Source organism: Ursus arctos, unplaced genomic scaffold (genome assembly GCF_023065955.2).
Source record: "Ursus arctos isolate Adak ecotype North America unplaced genomic scaffold, UrsArc2.0 scaffold_11, whole genome shotgun sequence".
Taxonomy (NCBI): domain Eukaryota; kingdom Metazoa; phylum Chordata; class Mammalia; order Carnivora; family Ursidae; genus Ursus; species Ursus arctos.
The window spans coordinates 5658998-5682991 of NW_026622775.1; the positions used below are offsets into that span (position 1 = coordinate 5658998).

Consider the following 23994-nt stretch of genomic DNA (forward strand, 5'->3'; position numbering starts at 1 on the left):
AACACAGAGTGGGCTAGATGGTAGCAAGTGCCAAGGTGAAAAATAAATCAGGCAAGGGCGGTAAAGAGTGAGTGGTGGGGACTGTTGTGATTTTAGAGAGAGGCTGAAGAAGTTCTCACCGAGAAGGTAAAATTTGAGCCAAGACTTGAGGCAATGAAGAAGCCCTTGGAATACCCGGACAAGGAGCATTCTGGGCAGAGGAGGGAAAGTGTGAGGACCCTGAAGGAGCAGCCTAACTAGCATGTTTAAGGAACAGCAAGGGGGGGGGGGGCGGGGGGGGGGAGAGGGAGAGAGGAGGCGAGGAGAGGAGAGGAAGAGGGGAGGGGAGGTCAGAGAATAACAAAGACCAGATTGTGTGGGGCTTTGCAGGCCTTTGGAAGGCCCCTGCAATTACATAACATCAATGTCAGATTTCTTTTTTTTTTAAATTGAGATATAATTGAAATAAAGCATTATATTAGTTTTAGGTGTCCAACCGAATATTTCAATATTTATACATATTGCAAAATGGTGACCACAATAAGTCTAGTTAACATCCATCAACACAGTTACGAAATTTGTTCTTTGCTGAGAGCTTGTCAGATCTAGTCTCTCAGCAACTGTCAAACATGCAACAGAGTGCTGTTAACTGTAGTCGCCATGGGGTACATTACACTCACAGGCGGGACTTACTTCATAACCGTCGTCCGTACCTTTCTGTCCTCTTGCCTACCTCCTGCCCCTTGCCTGTGGCAACCACCAATCCATTCTCTGTCTATGAGCTTGCAATTGTTTTGTTTGTTTGTTTGTTTTTTAAAAGATTTCACTTATTTATTTGACAGAGAGAGAGGCAGCCAGCAAGAGAGGGAACACAAGCAGGGGGAGTGGGAGAGGAAGAAGCAGGCTCATAGCAGAGGAGCCTGATGTGGGGCTTGATCCCAGAACGCCGGGATCACACCCTGAGCCGAAGGCAGACGCCCAACGACTGCACCACCCAGGCGCCCCTGTTTTGTTTGTTTTAAGATTCCACACATGTGTAAGATTATGCAGTAATTGCTGCCCTTGGTTCATTTTCACTTAGCATAATGCTCTCAAGGTCCATCCATGTTGTCACGAATGGCAAGATTTTATTCCTTTTTATGGACAAATAATATTCCATTCTCTCTCCCTCTCTCACACATTTTCTTTGCCCATTCATTCAACGATGGGCACTTAGGTTGCTCCATGTCCTGGCTGTCGTAAATAATGCTGCAATGAACATAGAGGTGCACGGATCTTTTTAAGTTAATGTTTTCGTTTCCTCCAGCTAAATCCCCAGAAATGGGACTGCTGGGTCATACGGTAGTTCTAGTTTTAATTTTTTTAAGGACCCTCCATTCTGTTTTCCATAACGGCTATGCCAATTTAGACTCCCACCAACATTGCACAAGTGTTCCCTTTCTTCTGAATGCTTGCCAACACTTGGTGTTTCTTGTCTTTTCCAGATTTCCTAAGCCGTGCCTGTACTTCCACAGATGAAGCCTCATGACACCAGAGGTGCAGACTGGACTAGGGTATGTCCAACACAGCTGCCCACAAGAAATAGAAAAGTGAACAAGTGAAATGACGGAAAATGCCGAGCGCATGTGTCTGGAGGAGTGGCCAAAGGTAAGCCTTTTAAGAATCTATTAATTCAGAAACTCTGTGCATGCCAAGATTTTCTAGGAACAGCCAGACAGTTTGGCCTCAAGGAACTCCTATGGTCTCCCCCAGGAGGCACATGGGGAAGGCAGACTGAGCTATGTCCTAAAGTGGTATGTACTGACTTTACAGAGATGGCATTCTAAGTGAAGTCTGAGTGATTTAAAGGAAAAACAAAATGGAGGAAGAACGGAGAAAGAGAAGGAGTTGTGGGGTGTTCAAAGACATGAAATTAGGATGGGCAAAGTGTGTTTGTTTTGATTGGACACATATGTTGGCTTGAATGGAAAATGTGTCCAGGGCAGTGGTGAAAGGTGGGTCAGGATAATTTTTTTATGGACAGATTGAAGTTTTAGCCGATAGGCAAAGGAGTTTCGATGGAGGTTTACATAGGTAAATGGTATGGTGTGTAGAGTCACTCGCACAGAGAAAACATTTGGGAGATAGCAATGAGTGGTGGCAAATACTCAAGAAGTGAAGTGGTCAAAGTCATGACTAGAGTGGCCAGTGTGGACATGGAGAGGTATAGACAGCTACCCCAGATATTTGAGAAGAATTATAACCTAGTGACTGGTTAAAAGAGTTATTTGTATATTTTGAAGGGCTTAAGGATATTCGCTAAGAAAATGGTGACAAATTTTAAGATATTTTATGGGGTCAACAAAAAGGGATCTGGCTTGAAGATTTTAAATTTGAGTGATGAGATGCCAAACATTTGGAAGTGTTACAGACAGGAGAGCAAGTTTCAGGTGCAAGGCAATGCTAAAAATAAACACTTGTTAGGACTAAGTTGGCAAATGATTATTGGTATTTTTCCTTTCCCTTTTTCATTGAGCCAACACAATCTCTCAGTGGGTATAAATAGAAGAGCCATTTCATTTCCCATTCAAGTTGGGGCATTTTGAGAGCGAGAGGGGAGCTATGAATAATTACAGTGGGACAATGGACATGAGCGAGGACTGAGCAGAGCAAGGGAGGACGGACAGATCCCAGTTTATAAGGTCTCTCTTACTTTTTAAAGGATGGAGAGTTGCCCATTCCTCATCTTTATTATTGCTCTTGTTTTCTCAAAAGGAGTCAAGTGATTCAATTAGGTCATTTCATTGTCATTTGAGGCTACAGTCTGTTCTGGCAAAGGACCCACTTTTAGACACCTAAGCAACAAACACAATAACACAATGTTGATGGAGTGGCTTATGTCCTACAACAACTCTATGGATGATCCTGGCACAGCTAATGAAGTGTGGAGGGGGAGTGCCTGAAGGGTGTGTGTGTGTGTGTGTGTGTGTGTGTGTGTGTTGTGCACACACATGCTGGGGAGGAGCAGGCAGGGAAAGAGTTCTCTTCATCCTCTGGTGGTGGTTTGTTCGGTAGTTCCTTTGAGGCAAAAACAGCTTAACACAATAGCAAAATTGATATTTAAACTGAGTCCAACTGTGGAGAGAGTTCTGGCAGCTCTCAGGTAGGAAGGCCCTCAAATCCAACTCCAAACGCTAAAGAAAGCCGTTATATTTCAGACTCGACATTGCCACTTTCACTTATGAAAATGTTAACACGGTGCCCTTCATCAGGGAAGGGAGCCAACTCCGGAAGTACCGAGTAAAATGTAGGGATGAGTTTTCCTAGGGCAGTGGACTGCTTTGACTTTATGGTTTATTAGGCTTCCTGCCTTAATAATTTACTGGGTTTTTTATTCAGTGTAGATGCTTCACATTTCTCTTGATGCAAAGGGAAACAAAACGTGTTTTGCTGTTGTTCTTTGACCTGACCTTTGAGACAACCATGTCATCTGGTTATTGTGTTGTTTCTAGTCTCTGTGGTTTTACATCTCAATAAATGGTTTATTTTTGAGAGAAATCTATTTGATTCGGCAAAGAAAATGTTTATACACCCTGCCTTCAGGAAGGAAGATTTTTCTATACATCTATTAGTTACAGTTTAAAAAATGAGACAGAAGCTGTAATGTATAAAGATGGCGTCGGAAGCAAAGCATGCAATGATTTCTGTGGTTCTTTGATAAAACGGCACAAAATCCAGAGAGGAAGAAAGGCACACAGTATATCTATCTATCTATCTATATCTATCTCTCTATCTACCTATCTATATTACATTTTCAAATAGACTATATGTAAAAACAAAACATTTTGACAAAATGAGATGATGAACACATTTAAATGAGTGATATCTGACTCCCATCTGTCTGTAAGTTGTCTATCAGACCATATATCTGTATACAATATAGCAATACTAGATAGTCTTCAAGAGCCAAACAACAAATGGACGGAAAAGAGAGGTCCTAAGATTATCCTTTCAGCCATACATACATTCTTAACTCAGGACTGTTATCAGAAAAGAGAAGACACAAAATATTCTTAATTCTAAGTATAAACTTACCATTAGGGAAGAAGGGGAACTGTGAGGATCAACAGAACGTAATTCGTGTTTGGATACAAGCTTGTTTTATTTGTTTTATTTAACGTACGCCGGCATTTCACCAGAATCTTATTAAGTACGATTCCTAGCTTTTCTTTTGAAAAGTAGATATTTTTCATTATTTGCTTTCAACTTAAAACAAAACAAAACAAAAAATCTGCCATCCATTCATTCTCTGTATCAAACGCAGATTATCTTTTTCTTGTTTGACCTATTCATAATGACATAAAAATCTTACAATAAAGAGTTGAAGACTCTTTTGGACCCTCTCTGATCCCATAATTCTCTCTGTCTCCCCAGAAACAGAAATGATCACTAGCCTGAACTTCTCAAATGTTATTTTTTTGTTATTACTGCATATATGTTAATAAATGAAATGTAGTGTTAATTTATGGGTTATGAAACTTTTCATACATGGCAACACATTCCCATGATTATTCTGCAGCTTGCTCTCTTTACTACTCAAATTATGCTTTCTAGAGGTATCTTTGCCTTTGTTACTTTTGCCCCCCTTGGTGCCACATTTTAAAATGTGAAATTTCTAACCCGTTATCAATACGAGTTTTTCTCCCGTCATATTTGTAGTTTATGTACTCATTTTTTAAATATCATTAGTATCACTGGAATCATTCTCTGTAATCTCTGTAATGTTGTTCTTTGTAGATCAAGAGGGACCACTTTTGGCACCCACAGAACAAAATACTAGACCAAAGGTGCTTGAGTATAAATTCATTAAGTTATTCTGAAATTTGTCATTTTCAATGTCCCATCATTATACAGGTCAGTGATGTATTTCCCCTTCAACAAGTTTTTTTAGATGTCATATTTTCTCATCTGAATAGTTTCAGTTGGTTTTATTATATATTTGTTGCCTTAACAATAATAAGACAGTTGCTAATAATTCCCCAGATATTAAACACTGATGTGTGTATAAAGAAATCACAAGTAGATTTGATTAAATACCATTCATCTGCTGCTCTGCACTGTTAAACACCGTTTTCTAAATGTTTCTGGTGCTGTCTTTAAACACTTTGTTCTTGGAAATCTCACTAAAGAAAGAAAAAGAATAATTTTTTTAATTAAGCTTGAATATATTTTATACTTGAGCCAACACTGAAATTTAATGACAAAGTAAAAATATGGCCAGGAAATAAAAATGAGTTTCAATGGGAAAAATGGCCAGTTAATAACAAGGTGAGAAGTCCAGCTGCAAAGCATGGAACATTTGGCTTTGTGCAAATAAAGCATAACACAGTTGAGGCCAGAGTGAATCACCAGGAAACATGAGTAAGCAAATCCGAAGCAAGTGTGATATTGGCATCTAAAAATACGCAGCACGTCTTACTCTGATGTACACTGACTAGGCACCCTGCTTTGACCTGCTCTGTGTTGGAGACCAGGCAGGCTCCTTGAAACTCCTGACGCTACCAAAGAGAAGAAAACACTGCCAGACAGTCACCAGATAAAGGCGGCTGGAGTCAGAAGCACACACATCTCTACCCCATCTAGAAGGATATGGAGTTATTAAATAAAGACATAGAAAATGCTTTACAAATCAACGGTAGTAACCCGGCCGAGCTACCATAGCAACGTAATGACTCAGCAGTGTCGGAGAAGAATGGGTCAGAGGCACCTTGAAGCGCTCGATGATTTTTGCCAGGAGAAACAATCTCATCTAAAGGATTTACTAATTCAAAGTACCAGAATTCTTCTCAGCATTTATCCTAAGGAAAGCTTCAAGTACCTAGGGCCAAATGCCGCACAGAATTAGCTCATCAAAGAAGGAAATGCTTCTCCTTAGGTTGGGTGGGATGTAGGCAGGGCACCGTGTCATCATCCGGGTCATATTCCTAAGGACTCACTGATACCAGATGTTGATGGTTTGAATCTGCAAAGGGTGGGGCAGGGTACTGGGTGATGGGGAGAAACTGCCAAGAAAACCTTGGAGAAATCATTCTCAAATAAAATGAATACATGCCAGGCCAGTGAAAACTCAGTCGTGATCACATCCAAACTTATGACAGCTTTCAATAAATTCAATGGTATATGGCTAGTATGAAGGCTACTATCATATATTCAGTCAACATCCAAAAGTAAAGAGAAAGAAGGAAAATATTCTATAGGTAATTCTTGCCAAATTAGATAAAAACCCCACACCACTTTCTGAAGTAGATTGGTATGAAGACAGGGTTTTTATTTTTGCTTAAGTACTTGGCATAACCAAATTAATTCCCATCTCAGTTGTCTTAGTTCATGACTAAACACAATATGTGGCATCTGCAAATTAGTCATAGTTGAGTCTCTGGCTACTACAAAAAGCTAATGGGCAAGCTTGAGAAGTTGGGGAAAAGAAATTATTCCTAAGCAACAAAATACACACACACACACACACACACACACACACACACACACACACACAATCACATTTTCAATGATCCCCCCCAGCAAAAAAGAGAAATCTTACTGTTCCTCCCCCTCCCATTTTTAATTCCTCTCACTCAAAATTTTGGTTCTCTTTCTCTTTCCTTCTTTTTCCAAATAGATAATATCTTATCCTATAGTGGTGAAGAGGGGGGAGTGGAACAGACACAGGTCATCTAATGCAAGAATGTCTCCCGAGCAAGGAATTTTTGAACTTCTCCACTGGGCCCTATTGGCAGCAGGACTTGCAAATTTGTGAATTATAGTAAGGTAAAAGCCATTCAAAAATATATTCTTTTGGGAACTTGGCTTTTGGCGTGAGAGGAAGGAGGTGTAAGAACTTAAGTAAAATGCTCTCTACTAGCAAATATGAATTAGACGTATCGGTGCCAACTCTAGATAAAACTCTTGAAAAAAATATTCTATTTCCTGCCTCTGAAAGGCCTAGAAAGAAGAACTACCTTTGCCCCAGCAGCCACCCCCTGAAATCAGTGGTTTGTAAATACTATCTCTCCTCCCCCAAAGGAGCGAGGGCTCCTTGGAGAAATGGCTCATTTCAGTTCTGGGTGAGGAATATGCAGTGTGCCTGGCCTGGCATATCTTGTCATCCCTGCTCCCCTGCCCCCTCCCCCCCAAAAATCAAACAGACTTATACTGGCCAAAGATGGATAATTTAGCGTCAAAAAGAATAATAGCAATAAATGAAAATATACCCAAGTCAAATTCATCTAGAAATCAATGACACATAAAGTATAAATCCATGAGTTCATAATGATACTTAAGGGGAAAAAAACATTATTATTTACATGCCAGGTGATCAAATTAATTTCTTTTTTGAAAATGATAAATATGGCAAAAGAATCAAGCATTATCCTGCCTTTGCTAGAATAACTGTATATACTTTAGGATAACTAAAGAGTTGATAAAGGTAAATTTCTTCTTATAGAAAGTCTTGTCAAATGTGAAAGCTAAATATAATCAAACTTCTAGATCTAACTACCAACTAATAAGGAATACAGGGGACAGAAGAATGTAATCAGCAAAATCAGCAAGTCTGGGGAAACTGTGAAGGGCAAATGGTGTGCTTTCTTCAAAGGATGGATGGGGAGTTGGGAGTTGGAGGAGGGCTAAGGAGAGAGGAAAGTAGAAACCTCTAAGTTAAAAGAAACCAACCAATGGAAAGGTATGGATCTTATTTTGATTCAGATCCTTAAAAATAAATTGAAAAAAAAAATTTTATGAGACAACTGGGAAAATCTGAACACTGAAGGAGAAAGGATTATTACTATTTAAGTGAGATCATAATATTCTGGTCAGTTTTTAAAAAAGAGTACTTAACTTTTAGAAGTGGTATCATTTCGTTCAAAAATAGTTCAGTTTGTATTACTTCCAAATAATTTGGGGGAAAGAGGAAAGTTGGTAGATGAAAGAAGATTAATCCATTTGGTAATAATTCTTTAAGCGGGGTAACTGGTGCATGGGTGGGGGGCTCCTTGTACTCTTCCCTGATCATATGTGTTCAAGTTTTTAAAAAACAAAAGATAGGGGCGCCTGGGTGGCTCAGTCGTTAAGCGCCTGCCTTCAGCTCAGGGCGTGATCCCAGCGTTCTGGGATCGAGCCCCACATCAGGCTCCTCTGCTGGGAGCCTGCTTCTTCCTCTCCCACTCCCCCTGCTTGTCTCTCTCACTGGCTGTCTCTCTCACTGGCTGTCTCTGTGTCAAATAAATAAAATAAAATCTTAAAAAAAAAAAAAAGAATACTTAATAAAAAACAAAAGATAAAGGCTTTTGTTGAAAACTCCGTAAAATGCTGAAAGGCGTCATTAGGATAAAGATTAACTTTTTCCTTGGGACACCTGGGTGGCTCAGTTGGTTAGCTCCCAACTCTTGATTTTGGCTCAGGTCATGATCTCAGGCTTGTGGGATTGAGCCCCGTGTCAGCTTCTTCTCTCGGCAGGGAGTCTGCTTGTCCTTTCCCTCTGCTCCTCCCCCCAGCCCTTCATTCATGCTCTCTCTCTCCCTAAAACAAATTAAAAAAATCTTAGAAAAAAAAAGATAACTTTTTCCTCAAATATCAAAATATTTAAGTAGAGGCAGTAAAGGCTCTGTGAACCTTAGATGGGAACAAAAATGAAAATGCTACTTTGTACTATAGAGAATCATGTCCTGATTCAGATTAAAATGCAAGAATTTTTTAGTGACAGATCCAAATCACGAGTGCTTCAAACGCAGAACTTACAAAATGCACTGAATTCGAGGATGGCCAGTAGTAGCAAGCAAATGAGCTATTTGGTTGCAGGGATCTGAATGGAAAGGTACAGATTGTCAGAGTTTATGAAAATCCTCTTCCTGCCTGATCATTTTTAATAAACCAGAAGTAACTAATGAGGCTTTTAATGATACCATCTATTTCTGCCGAGTGGTGGAACAGTTAATATGTAGTATGAAAAATAAGAATGAATATTCATAAATATTACAATAGTTATTTGTAGGATATCTACATCTACTTCCTCTACTCCCCCCCACCCCAAGGCTAGTTATAAACTTGTGGGTTTTGACAAGCAGAACACAAAGAGAGCAGGTGCCTTTGTTAGTGCTGTAGGTATTTTCTGGCACTTGTAAGGATACCAGCTGTGTGCTAATTAATCTTGTGATGGCTTAGATCACCAAATATTACAAAGCTAGAAATGCTCCTTCGAGCTTCCAGGAATGTGCCTGAATGTTGGCTGCCAGACGTCCCTGGAGAGATGGTCTGGTCCTGACAGCCTCTATGATGAGTTCTACTCAGTACAAAGTAAGAACTGGTTGCATAAACATAAGCCAGCAAGTCAGCTTATGGCAATGGGGGTGAACCGTGCGTTTGGGGATGCAGAGCTAACGGCATTCTCTGGTCTAGTAATACGGACATAGACAGGGGTCCGGTATCCAGCCGTGCGTTTGAGTGCCATTTTTTGATTACCTATTAGTCAGTCAGTAACAGCATACCCAGAACATTTAAACCCTACTGTACCGTAGATCAATAGTTTACTGGCATGGCTTTGCATTTAGCCCTTCAGCTGTATTTAAGCAACAACAATAATGGAATTGACACATTGCCTCTAGGCCTACGAGATAAACTGGACCACCGCATGAGCAGTTTGGACAAGAAAGGACATAGCCTGAAAATAAGAGAGTGAGTATAATATGGCAAGTTGGTTGCAGTGAAGGCCTACTCTGTGGACATGGCTTTATTTTATCCTCATTGCACTGAACGATCAAAAATATGTGCTATAAAATACTCAAGCGTTGCTTCTTTCAGCCAAGTCTGATGAAATGGATGGACTGCATTGGGAAACTGAAGAAAAACCTACCTGAAGACTGCAAGGGTCAGAGACCAGAGCACTAATGGCTTCCTCAGTTCAAACTTCGCCCGTTTGTTCATCAGGTGCCGACCACCAAAGATAAAGGCAGCATACAGAGCAGAAAACAGGAAAGATTTCTTCCTGCAACAGACAAAAACCCAATATCTTAGGAGATAAAGATCTTTAAGCAATTTATTTTTATTCATCAGAAATTTATATTTACTAATTATTCATGATTTTTTATACCAGTCCCTCTTTGTAAGTGCAGAAAGCATATTCTTGTGAATGTGCCCCTTCAATGAAGAGAGAATGTTTAAACATCCTTTTGGCGACGTGGCATTCTATGGAAACCTCCCTTGACAAATTAGGTCATTCTAGATTAACCAACACATGTTGGAATAGATCTATGTTCTTTTTGGGCTCCATGACTTTAAAAATTTCAACAGCATAACATCAAGGTACAAAAAGAAAAATTTTCACTGAGGGAATTAAAACACTAAAATCAGGCTACTTGGAGCACTTGACTTCGGGCACCCCCAATATGGATTCCTGAAATCTTCTCCACCAAAGGAGCAGGTATTAGGTTTCCATATTATCATTAATAATAGGGATAACTGGTAGACATCATACAACACAATAGGAAGAACACAGAATTACCTAAAGTATGCTTGTCTTAGGGCTTGAACTTGAATCTAATCAAGAGCTGATTTTACTACCTGTTCTTGGGAAATATAAACTGTGGGACCGTCTGTAGGACAATTGAACTTATTTCTTCAATAAGTCAGAAGCATGTAATCCAAATATGGGACTCTTCTAGATTAAGAAGTGACTTGAAAACTACAATCAAAGGTAATAGGTAGACTTTGGGGAGTCTTTATTTGAGCAAACCAATTGGAAAAAGGCGTTTTTAATAAACTCAAAGTTTGTAGTCATAATTTTAAAAGTACTTAGTTAGTATTTATGGGTGAAATTATATGTCTTGGATTTGCTCTTAAATATCCCAGGAAACAAACAGAACCAAAACAATGTTCAGGGTAGAGAGCTGAAACCAGATTAACAAAAGGAGGAAGGACTACAGGGGCTCATTATTCTCTTTTTTTGTCAGGCTTAGGTGGAACTCTCAGTCAGAAATGTACAAGCAACATGAATTAGAATCTCTAGGTCCTGCTGGTTTACAACTGTTCCAAGAACGAAACGGTGGTATTGATAATACCAATAAGAACAAAAATAAAACCAACAAGATTCTGTAGAACTACGATTCAATAGAAAGTAACAGAGGCCTTGTAAATAATTTAAACACCTGAATGAACTTCCTAAAAAAGCAGTATTTCTCTTAAAATGGATATTCCCCACTCAATGAGATTAAAAGGGAACTCGCTGAAAAGTAAGTAACAAGCATAATACCAAAAGCAAAATGAATTAACCAGAAGAGCATTTTTTGCAAAATGCCTCCTATTTTCCTCCCTAATTGTGGATACCGCTGGTATGTATTGCTAAGGAGAGATCTAATTATTTACACAAACAACACACTTACTTCAGTGAATGCCATGTGACCTATTTGTTGAACACCACCTGATAAAGCGGTATTCCAGAAATCAACCCATAAAGTTGGAATACACCACTTCCAACTGAGGTTTGCAGATTCCCTTTGAAACACAAGACCTGGGCATATAGTCACTACTTGATAAATATTTGTTGGATGACCATGGTCTTGTCACATCAAATTTCCTGAGAGGGAAAAATAATTATGCACCTATGTACTTAGGTGCTCAGCAAACATTAACTGAGTGAATGAATGGCTGTACTTTCCTAGTAACACATGAATTACTAAAGAATGAAGTATTCGGAAAAAACACGATCCATTTTCTTCCTCCATAAAGAAACAGGCAATTTCTATACTTCAAAGAGAGGTGGAAATGTGAGACAATTTTATGGAAACTTTCTTAAACATTTCAAGAAGAAAGTACTTTTGGCTGCAAATATGTGTAAATAATAAATATGAGTATGAATGTGAATGAGTGTAGGTAAGTACACTCATATATATGTTATATATGAAATTTTCAAGTGTATGTCACTAAATTGAGTCCTAATCACCGTTTGCATTTACACACATCTAAGCAAGGACTCGCTAAGAAACAAATTCTATCGAGTTAATGCAAGCAATGGTAATATGAAATAGTCTATATTGTTTTCTAAATTTTTAAAACAATTTAATTATGCTTTTCTAAATTATAAAGGTAACGGTGGGTGACAATATTCATGGTATGATTTAGGGAGTGAGTCCTGTGGGCGGGCGCACAGTGCTAAAGCGCTTTCTCCTTCGATCCTCCTAACCACCCCTAATGTATGTAGAGCATTACCTTCGTTTTACGGATAAGCAAACAGGCTTAGAGGTTAAGCCTCAGATCTCCCTGTTCTCCTGTGGTAACCTTTCAGGAGGAAAAAGGGTGTATATGCCTATAAAATGTGTTATCTTACAGGCATATAAGAATTCCACCAGCCCTCCTATTGAACTGCATGGTCATTGTGGAATCGTGTGGCACATTGTTTCACTGTGAATAGACCAGAGGAGTCCCATGCCTTTGTGTTTCAACTATCATATTTTGAGGGCTGGAACACTTGGCTCCAAACCCTGTTTACCTCCTAGAGAATACAAACGAACCATATATGTCCCCCAAAAGCTTTTCCTTAAATTATCTATCATTGTCTCTCTTGCTTATTCAATCTAATTTGGATTTTGGTTATCATTGGATTAATTGTATTACTCGCAATTATGAACCAAATTAAATGGATGTCTGTATACGATCCTATCATTCTAGCCATTAGGGGGGGAAAATGCGCCTTGAAGAACCAAGAAAAATACCAAAATCTTCCCTCGGATGTTTTCCTCTACATTTCTTCAGCTACAGAATGAGAATTAGTCCTAATGCACTACTAACTTCCTGGCACAGACCATTCTCTTTTCCATGTGTTTTCTAAAGATTATTTTTACCAACCTTCAATTCCATAGCTAGGGCAACCAAGTCAATCGGAATAGACACAAAGAATCTGAGAATTACAAGAGACCTCAGAGAGATGGAGCCCAATTTTCTCGTTCTACAGGAGAGGGAATGGCTGATGGGGTGGGGTGTTGGATAACATTAGTTTCTTATGGTCACATAGCTACATATTGTATATGGGCCAAAACTACCAAAATTTTGCTCAAGCAGGTAGAAAAAGATAAATTAACTGTGTAGGCTACAATACAAATAAGTTGCTTATTGTATACTTCGTAAATCTTCTACTGTGGTGAAATTCAAGTCTGTAATGCTTTAGGTTAATTTAGAATTAAGCTTAGGCTTCTTCTGTAAGAGGGAGTCATCTAAGGAAGCATTAACTCTTACCTCTTCCAACTGAGAAATCCAAATGTATCATTTATAATTGAATGTATTATGATTTTTTTTCCATTTAGCTTAGAATAAGGTAAGATTCTCTTTAGCAAACTGGCCAATTTAAATGGATTCAAGCTGCCTTTCGGTTCTGCCATCTCTTTGGTAAAGGTTCAATTATTGTCAAGATGAAGAATGACTTCCTGCTAGCCCTCTTACTATTTAATGGGGATAGAAGACTTCCCTAATGTTTCCATGGTAATCTAATAATACTTCATATTCTGGCAGGCCTCCATAGCTGGGTATAATGGTAACACTACATTGTTTTGTTACTGGATAACTAGCAATTTCCGGAGGGTAGGGACTCCTGCTACAGAATCTTAAACGTGTATCGTATAGCCCAACCCTTCACTATACAGATGCCTAATACTTTTCAGGACGGTGCTTCTGTAGCTATAATTACAAGGTAACCAACTACGTAAAGAACACCCCAACGAAATACTGATGTGCTTTGAGCTTTGCCCCCTCGCATTTACTCTTTTCCCCCCTTCCATTTCTGTCATTGATGTGAATGGACATGGGCCCATAACTAATAAAAACAGATAATGGCTTTATCATTTATCCTCAGAAAGCTGGATTTCTCTGTCATGCTACCCTGGTCCAAAACATTCCTAGGGGGTGTTTTTCCTATTCTCCCCACAGTAGCTGCTAATGATTTGTACTTATTTTTCTACCCAACAACACTTGTCAACGAGTGTGTATACATTCAAACTCCCCCCCCCCCCCCGCCAACCCCTGAGCTTCCACTGAAACCAGGGCCTAGCTTGAGTCCCTTAACACTAACTCCAAGTTCTCTGTTGGCTGACTTGTGCTCTTCCAGAGAGTCAGACAAGTTCATCTGAGAATGGTGAAACTTTCTTTCATGTGGGTGGCCTTTCAACACAGGGTATTTGCTAATGAACACTTCCCTGGGAGATGGTCTGAACTCCTTTGTGCCGGAGTGACCTTGTTTTTTACCATGCATGTGTAAGGTACAAGGAGTTGTGAAAATGCAAACAAAGCTTTGAGGAAGAAAGAAAAGGACACCTGAACACCTCACCTGCTTTGGCTGATAGCTAGATCCTGAAGTTGTGCCCTGGGACTGGAATCTGTCCTGTTCTTGAGAATTCCCCCCAACACTTCATACAGGCATTTTTCTACATTACAAATAATGGGAATTTTCCAGACGTTGTTATTCACAAGTAAATTATAACTGGAAATTAACTCTGCCCAGAAATTCTGGCAATGAATGATTTGGAGAATAAGAGTGGAAATAGATCCATAATAAATACAAATGAAATAGATCCATAATAAATGCAAATGCTTTATAATCGCAAAACAAAGCCGTGACTAAAGAAATGCTGTTATTCTAACCAGTTATGTGTGACCGAGGAAGCCACATAGTTTCTGAATTTCTTTGAGTTGCAAACACCTCTTTCTTATTTTGCTTTCCTCTCAGATGTGAACTGAAAGATCACAGGTTCTCCTTACTTATTAAAAAAAAAAAAAAGGCAAGAAAACCAGTTTTTGTAATTGTTTTTCTATTGTTGAACTAGGCCATGCTCAGAGTAGACTTGTATTTAGTACAATGGATTGAATGACGTGCCTACGTATCTCTTTCTAGGAAAGTACACTCCTCAGACCTGTTACAGAAAGCTGCTTGTACATAATACGGCAACATACCATTTTTGCCCCTTGTCACCTTTTTAAAAATCTTGATGAATTCTATTTTCTTGTTGGCTCTCTATTTACAAGGGGGAAATAGGATATTTCTACTTTCAAAATATTAAAATCACAAACACACACAGCCCCATAAACAATGTCATCACTCTAATACTTAAATTGGCAAGATACCCGTTAATTACCTTTGTTTTATCAGTTGCTGATAAAAAATGCTTACACCCATCCGTCTGTTCACAATTTATTTTTTTATTTAATTTTTTTAAGATTTTATTTATTTATTTGACAGAGACAGAGAGACAGCCAGAGAGAGAGGGAACACAAGCAGGGGGAGTGGGAGAGGAAGAAGCAGGCTCATAGCAGAAGAGCCTGATGTGGGGCTCGATCCCATAACGCCGGGATCACGCCCTGAGCCGAAGGCAGACGCTTAACCGCTGTGCCACCCAGGCGCCCCCGTCCGTTCACAATTTAAATGAACTCTATCATTGTCATTTGCAGTGTGTTTAGTATGTTCTTGAATGAAAAAATCATAATGAACCAATCCCTATGTAAGAGTAAATTCTGCTTCTGCATACACCCCTTAAGGCTTTGGATGGATGGATGGACAGACGTAAGTGGGAACTTGGGGTGGGAGGAAAGCAGTGCCGTAGGCATGAGCTAAGCCGGGCATGTGTCAGACCTGTTGTTTCCTCAGTGGGGAGTCATGGGAGAAAGTCAGTTTGGGAATGCGGATTAAATTCCGGCAGCAGAGTTAGGCCTGGAGCTTCTCCTCAAGATTGAGTAAGGTGTGTGGTCAGTAATGGGTTAGGACTAATAGTTGAAGTATAGCACTGGAATCCGTGGCTTCATTTTCCTTTCTTTCCTTCTTTTTAAATAAATAAGAATGATTTCACTCGTGTGTATACCATGATGTGCCTGGGGGGAGAGTAGGGGGAAGTGTCACTGCCCGTGGCCCTTGAAAGGTAGATGGAGACAACTGGTTCAGGCCATGGAGAGCACTCAAAGTCTTTGGGCCGGGATGGGGGGCAGAATAAACAGGGTACGTTCACAGGGAAACATGGCACTGATGACTTCTCTTCTCGCGGGCAGATGTGGCTGAAGTCTGACTCCCGATCTCTAAGTCGGCACACACGTTCGTCCCCCACAGCCCACACTGCCAGCCTCAGTAGCTGCAGGGGTTCCTGAGTGCAGGGGTGTGAACGGAAGAAACTTCTTTAATGAACCGCTGCTCTCCCCAGGAATTATCAGATGGGACCACTTTGAAGTTTTATTCACTTAAGAATGAATATCCTCCGGTCCTGAGAAAAGGATAGCAAATGGCGAGGCCAATCGTGGCATTGTTTCAATAAAGCTGATACTTGGTTCAGTGTCCCTAAACTGTCCTCTAGAGCAAATGCCACTTTTAATCCTAAAATCTTGCATCTTATGGAGGTGCAAGAATATTTTTCTTCGTTTTAGAAAACATGGTTTTATAAAACTGATCACAAAGATTCAAGTTCAAAGTTAGAATTAAGGATTTTAGAGACCACTGAAACAAAGAAAGAATTACATTTCTTGCTTGGACAATGGTTAGAGTTTCTTATCTCCTTGGAAAGAGTAAAGCTTGCAACCACCTGTGAATAAAACTTTTGCCAGTGATCTTGGTAGACAAATCTCCCACTACGAACTAATAACGAGTTGTCATCGATAAACTCATTTGTAATTTCTGGTTTGTTTGAGAGCGTGGCTCAACCTGATTACCTGGTACTGATTGTCACTTTGAGTTAGAATTGTCAAGTAACCAAGTAACCGTCTTATAATATATCAGCTACTGATACTAGTCATGGCAAAACAATACATTTTAAAGGCCGTGTAAAAAAACAGTAAGTTCTAAGTAGGAGACAGCAGGCAGAAAGAGAATTCAGAAAGTGGTTCCATCAGCACTTCACTTTCATTGTGCTAATTCCCTTAAAGAAATGCCCTTTGTTCTAAGAAAAAGAAAGCTTTCATCTGAATTTCCAATGAAGAAATGCTCACCCGTTAAGATCAGGATAATGCCTAAAATGAACAGAATGATGAATACAGAAAGCACACTAAAATTCTGAAGAGCAGTGAGTGACTCCCTGTTATCAGATTAAATTTTACCTCTTACAGTCTTAAAATCTACTACGAAGTAGAAACAAGGCATTAGGGATTTTTCCCCCTGAAAATAAAGTTTTCTTGAACCAGAAGTCACACAAAGTCTAATTAATTATGGGCTTGTGTCAAAGCCGCAAGTTTTTGTTTGTCTGTTTGTTTTTGAACCTTGTTATCTATCCTAATGGTCTGCTAATCGTAGAAATGGAAGAGTAAAAATTTTATAGGATATTAAAAATATATAAAAATAAAAACTAGAGTCAAATACAGAAATATGTTTCCTGCCTGTCTTCATCCTAAAGAAGCCCTGAAATGTTCTGTAGAAAACAGATTTATCTGAGAGTTGGAGACTAAAGCCAGAAGTGAAAAAACACTATAAAAAGCATTTATGATTAATCACAATGGAACGGAAACCAGATTTCAGGTTTACAAGATTAAGTCCAATTCAGACACACAATTTTCCCAGACTTAAAATCAAAGTGACAGCTGCACAGACACCAGCGCCCAACAAGCACAAACATACCCACATTTATGAGCGCTTCCTACTCCACGGCTACTCGTTTGAACTGGAAGATGATCCATTTGTGCCGCTACTACCACCTTACATGTAGAGAGTGTTCGTGTATCCTCATTGCTTCGGACAACTCTAAAGAAGCTAGAAAATACTATCAAGGAAAAAAAAAAAAAAGAAAGAAACCCACATGTTTTCATGGTAACTACCGGGTGATTAAACATACTGTTCCACTGACTTTCCCCCTGGATAGAAATGTTGAAAGAGGGGTGGGAAAAGCAATGAGAAAACATGTCCCAAATGCTATTTCTGGATTAGGGAGAAAATAGCTCAGAAGTGGTAAAGACTATTTCGTGGCATAGTTCATGGATACCTTTTTGGCACCAAAATCAATTTTATGTAAGAAATGAAGTCTGAGTAAAAACTGGCAAAGACAGGAAGAAATATATTATTAGCAAGGGAGTGGAAATGGCAGACTTTTTTTTTTTTCACCTATGAGCTATCACCCAATTACCCAAGAAAGAACTCTCTTGTGCTCTTGAAAACAATAATACGGCACGATTTTGATTAGAGCATTCACACTGCTCCTTCCAGATCTGAATGCTCGTTCAGTGACAAGAAGACGAGGCCTGAAGACGCGAGCTTTGAGCACTCTGGTAATGAGGACAGTCGCCTTAGGAACTGGGCTGCGTTGCTTCCTCATTGAGGCTGTAACACATTCCCACGAATGGAATGGCTTCCAACAACGTGGCTTGATTATCGGATAGCTCCAGAGTCAGAAGTCTGAAATGAGCCTTGCGGGGCTAAACTCAAGGTGTAGCCTCGGTCGCGTTCCTTCTGGAGGTTCTAGGGGGCAATCTCCTTCTTTGCCAGAGGCTGCCTGCCGGCCTCGGCTTTCTCCACATTCAAAATGCATTGCTCCAACCTCTGTTTCCAGGGTCACATTGCCTTCTCTAACTCTGCTTTTGTCGTCCTGTCACCTCCTCTGACTCCGATCTTAACCTCCCCCCTAAGGAGTCTTGTGATTACATTGGGTTCGACAGATAATCCAGGCCCACACCCTGGAAAGAGAGGTTCTCCAATTTTAAGGACTCATGTGATTAGATTGGGCCCACCCTGATATTCCCCAACAATCTCATCTCCAAATCCTTAACCTAATCACACCTGCAGAGTCTCTTCTGCTATAGAAGAGAAACACATTCACAAATTCACAAATAAAACATGGACATCTTTCAGGGACCATGATTCATTTTGCCACACGGCATAACTTGAAATAATAATAAAGTCTGAAGCATTTTTCTGCTGCTGCTGCTAAGGGACAGCCCCGCAGAGGGCAAACCCTTCTTGCCTATTCTTGGTTTGTTAGATCCAAAGCCAACCTCTTCCCTCCAAGTCAAGAAAGCACTTTGGAAAGCAAGGGGCTGAGAGTCACGCTGTTACACGGATTGTCCCGAAGCTGCTCATATGCATATAAACTCACAAATCAGTACTTGAACTCTCAGTAGTCACATAGGATTTCTCATATACCTTACAATGGACTAGGCGCCAAAGCTTGGAATTTCTTTTTTCTTTTTTTTTTTTTAAAGATTTTATTTAGTTATTCGACAGAGAGAGAGAGACAGCCAGCGAGAGAGGGAACACAAGCAGGGGGAGTGGGAGAGGAAGAAGCAGGCTCATAGTGGAGGAGCCTGATGTGGGGCTCGATCCCATAACGCCGGGATCACGCCCTGAGCCGAAGGCAGACGCTTAACCGCTGTGCCACCCAGGCGCCCCCAAAGCTTGGAATTTCTAAGTAGCATACACAATTTATTCGAAATAACTAATATGTATTCAATTTATCCCCACTGTCACAAGTTCTAAATTGCCATCTTACACTCTTTTGTGACAACAAAGGTTGTTCGCACTGTGACTATCACTTGCATTTAAATCTTAAAACATACGTTACAGGCTCCATCCAGGGCCACTGTCCCATCTGCGGCAAGCCCGCTGTTCTGTGCTTCATCGCTCTTACTGTTAAATCCATGAAGAAGGCGTCTCCATCCCAGGCGGCTAGCGAGCAGCGGCGTTTGATACAGATGTTAACTCCTTTTCTGTAACTCGTTCTTCACTTGGTTTCTGGGACGCTATTTTCCCTATTTCTTTCCCAACTTCACTATTGGCTTTTTTCATTCTCCTTTGCTGGTTCTCTCTTCATCTCCCCAGTGTTTAAACCTTGAAGAGTTGGATAAGGGACTATAGAGAAAGAGATTAAGAAAGAGGAAATCATCTTTGGCGGGGGGGTTACTGGGGTGGCTCAGTCGGTTAAGCGTCTGCCTTCAGCTCAGGTCATGATCTCAGGGTAGAGGCCTGAGCCCTAAGTCGGGCTCCCTGCTCAGTGGGGAGTCTGCTTCTCCCTCTTCCTCTGCCCCTCCCCCTCCATTCGCACGCTCATGCGTGCTCTCTCTTTCTCTCAAATAAATGTTAAAAAAAAAAAGAACAGAGAAATTGGAAAACTCAAGAGAATGTACGTTGAAATGTGATATAGCTTCAAAAAACACATATACTAGGTGGGATGACATCACTCATACTTCAGATACACTGGGGCTGATATTGCTTCAAACTGATTTTAAGCACAGAGTAAACTTCTCTTTTCAAATCAGCACTTTAACTTAAAATTGAAGACAAGACCAAACAACCAATTCGGGTCAATTTTTCCTTCACTTCTGCCTACAATGGAAACATGGTACAGCCTGGTGACGACGTGAATGATCAGTTCTTACAAAGTTGCAATGCTTTCTGTTGTAATGCTTTCCTTGTCGTGAAGGTCACTGAGAAATGATTTTATAGTATCTCTCCAAGCGAAAGGGATAATCTGAAAGGAAGGTTAGTCAAGACAGGTTGCCAAGACAACCCCCTACCCAACAGACAGAGTTCAGATTCTTCTTGAAGTAGAATTCCAGTTATTTCCAGGCATGTCTTTACGAACCAATCCTACAAGTCTAAGATAATTCCCTGAGAGCCAGTCCTAACTTAGCTCTGGATGGGGCAGCTGTAAAAATACATTAGACCATCAGGATTTACAACTGATATGTAGATCTTTTAAGTTCTTACTCTCTTCTAAATCATTAAAGTACGACAAGTTGATAACAATAAAGGTTTCTATGACAAACTTTTTAAAATTAAGAGTAGGAAAAACTTTATTTTGTAAGTCTCAGAATTATATAAGGAAAATAGGTGCTCTCATATGATAAATTATGCCAAATGTGATAAACAAAATCAATCATACTGTTTTCTAAACCTTAGAACAAATTACTGTTTATTTTTATTAGCTACTCTCAGATCTGTCCTTCCTAACATTTTCGCCACACTGGGAGCTACTGATTCTCCCCTGATGAATGTGTAACAAGCCGAATGAGTTGAACGGGAAGCTGTTCTCTATAATGTTCACGTCATCAGTTTCTACAGGGGAAACCAGAGTGAAACCTGCCAGAGAGTGTCCAAAGCTGGTTTAGGGGCCTTTTACCTTTCTGTTTACTTCATTTCCCACAAAGACCTTCACTTTGCTTCCCCCCCCCCCCCTTTCACTCACAGGGTCAAAGCTAGAAAAAATGATAAGATTTTGGGGGAAAAACGTGTAATAGCAAAAATCTCAAGATCTATTAGAAAACTCAAACATTAAGAGCATAGCTTCTATTCTTTAGAGGATGAAAGAAGAATTACTTTTACTTTTACAAGTTTCTTTGGACTACTAGGTTGTGAGACAAAAATAATTTCTTTTTTTCTATGTCTGTCAGATGTGTCTTAGGACACGACTAAGGTACAGCTGGGATTTATCAAGCATGGGTTCTGACGAAAAAGATTCTCAAAATAACAATGCCCACAGCAGCCTTTTCTTCACAAGAAGGTGAAGATGCTTAGGGAGCGAAGAGAGTGTATCTGACTCATGGCTTCTTTGAAAGCCAGAAAGTTAATGTGTCTTCCCATATTCCCAAGAGCGTTCCCTGTGGGGTGTGCATTAGGAGAGACTATGTCCTTTGGATTGCGTGTGGTGGCACGCACGTGCCATGTCACGAGAGAGCAATCACTTCAGAGAGTAAACCTGAGCCTTTGCTTTCACTATTCTCGTTCCTACTGTTCTTCTTTGTCAAGGCTGATTTTCTCGGCAAAAATTTGAGAATACTGAAGGAATGGTCCTTACTTAGCTATGCTTACCCAGAAAGGTTTCCCACCAAAAGAAAACAGAAGTTAAAGAAAGAGAAAGGATTGACATGTATTTACTCAAGATATGTCCTTTGATCTTCAGCATTTTGAACCAATTTGAGAAACACTAGACGCCTAAGGGCTACATTGAAAACAACATTTACAAGTATTTATTGACCGTCCATAAGTTGCAGCTATCTACACAAATCTCTGCTACGGGAACTTACTGGTCCATAAAAGACACAAAGTTGAAGGCTGGCTTGGAACGCAGGCCTGTGCGTTGCTGCAGACCAGTAAAACAGAATGTGTTTCAATTTAGTCAAAGTAATATTAACTTTTTAAAGGGAACACTTACTATATCCCAGGCCCTGTTCTTAGTGTTCCAAGCACTTTTTAGATATACAATGTCTCATGTATATTTCAAAGAGTCCACCACCATCTGCATTTTGTAGACAAAGAAAAACTAAGGAACAAGGTTAAGTAACTTGAACAAGAATCTAGAGCTTTGAAGTGACGGTGCTGAACTTAAACTTATGCAGCCAAGGTCAGAGCCTGTGCACTGAACCTCTACATTATATGGGCATTCTAGAACGTATGCTGCTTCTCAGTGGGTTCTTTCAACAGTAGTGGTGCTTACCATCACCTTTTCCAGCTTCCATCCACATCTCATTGCTCTTTTTTACATGCAAAAATGTAAATTATTACTCACATCTGAAATCCACTTTTTCTCCAAGAAAGTATTCCTTTTTTAAAGTCTTATTCGTAGGTGATTGATTTTAAGAGGGAGACAGAGCTTGAGGAAGATAACCTAGAAACACTACCCTTGCTTATCAGGTCCAAGCCTCCAGCGAATGCTTCCCCCAGAGTCATCACGCACTAGAAGCTGACTAATCCTTCTCCAGTCTGCACGTTTGCCTACTGTTTTGCATGCTGAGGTCACTTTCCCTTGATGATGTAATGGCTGGACACACTGGAAGATCTTTGGCATATCACACAATTTTCTGTCTTTGAGCCCTTCCACTTAGACTGATCTTTTCCGTAGTTCCAGTGTCCAAAAGGACACGCGATGTTCCTGTGTGTTCAGATCCTAAAGTCTAGCATTGACAAATTGTTGAGATCACATGTACAAGACTATCTATAAAGAAATATAAACGTTAAATCGTAAAAGACAAGTACGTTATATTTTCCAACTACCTTGTCTATTTGAACAGGAATGTCATTAATCTCATACGGTCATTAAATTCTCTAAGAATTGTAAGAGATTTGATTTTGTGTCTCGGACTATCTCCAAATGCTTTTACATGATTCAAATGATATTACCTGTCTACTCTGGAATTGTGTCTTATAACTTCCCCTGGAACACCCTATGTTATAGCCATACTGCGATTTTCAAAAGACATCACACCTTTGCTCCACCTTGCATTTGCACAATGTCATTCTCACTACGTTGAACGTTCTTTTTCACCTATCCTCATCATTTTCTGGAAAAATATGCCCGGACTGCCTCTAGGTCAAGTCGATTACCCATCCTTCATCACCACTGTGCTTTCTATATATCTTTTGTGTACCTAATATCAGCACTTACCTCTTTATACTTCAGGTCTATAATCCTTAAGTGTAAGTTTACAGGTCTGTAATTCTGAAATATATAAGTGTGCCTTACTCAACTCTGTATGCCCAAGGCCTTATATACCACAGTGTTGGCCTGAAGCAGGCTCCTGACATATGAATGGATGAATGATATAGTGGATATTATTAAATTTTGGAAATACGTTAAGGGAAAAGAAAAGATATATATATATAATTGAGAGACTAAACAGGATAACAAACGCTCAAGTCATCTTTGAATTGGTGCTTCAAACCCACTTGATTCTAAGTCCAAACAGTAAAAAACATATTTTATTATACCTTTTTTTTCCCCTTTGGAAGCACAAAGCATCCTACAAATTAATCTGAATTCAATACTATTGGCTTAAAAAAAAAAAAAGCCCACAAAACCCCCAAACCTTTCTTTGGAAATATGATTACGTTTCTACTGAGGCATACTGCTCCCAGAGTGGCAGAGTGTATCAAACACTGCTCGGGAATGCTGGGCGAGCACGATCCCATTTCGTTAGCTCTCGCTGGCCAGAGACTGATGCATTACTTTCTCAGTGTAATTGCTTGCATAAAGTAAGCAGAAGACAATAGACAGGTATGAGATGAGACTGGCCGGGTGACAGCACCACTTTCCACCTGATAACTGTACC

The 23994-nt window shown here is 39.9% G+C and overlaps 1 protein-coding gene across 3 annotated transcripts in view; it reads right to left on the reverse strand.

Moving 5' to 3' along the window:
* ELOVL6 (ELOVL fatty acid elongase 6) overlaps positions 1 to 23994 on the reverse strand; it is a 126134-nt gene that overhangs the window by 35693 nt on the left and 66447 nt on the right. Inside the window, exons 1-2 of one of the 3 annotated variants that reach the window (XM_044384244.3) lie at positions 17579 to 19116; positions 9863 to 9994 (exon numbers count right to left, since the gene is read on the reverse strand). In XM_044384244.3, coding sequence (XP_044240179.2) covers positions 9863 to 9994; positions 17579 to 17859 — 413 coding nt within the window. In that variant the 5' untranslated portion in view covers positions 17860 to 19116. Of the gene's footprint in view, positions 1 to 9862; positions 9995 to 17578; positions 19117 to 23994 lie in introns of those variants that run through there. The other 2 variants (XM_026499186.4, XM_026499185.4) reach the window with 2 other exon arrangements.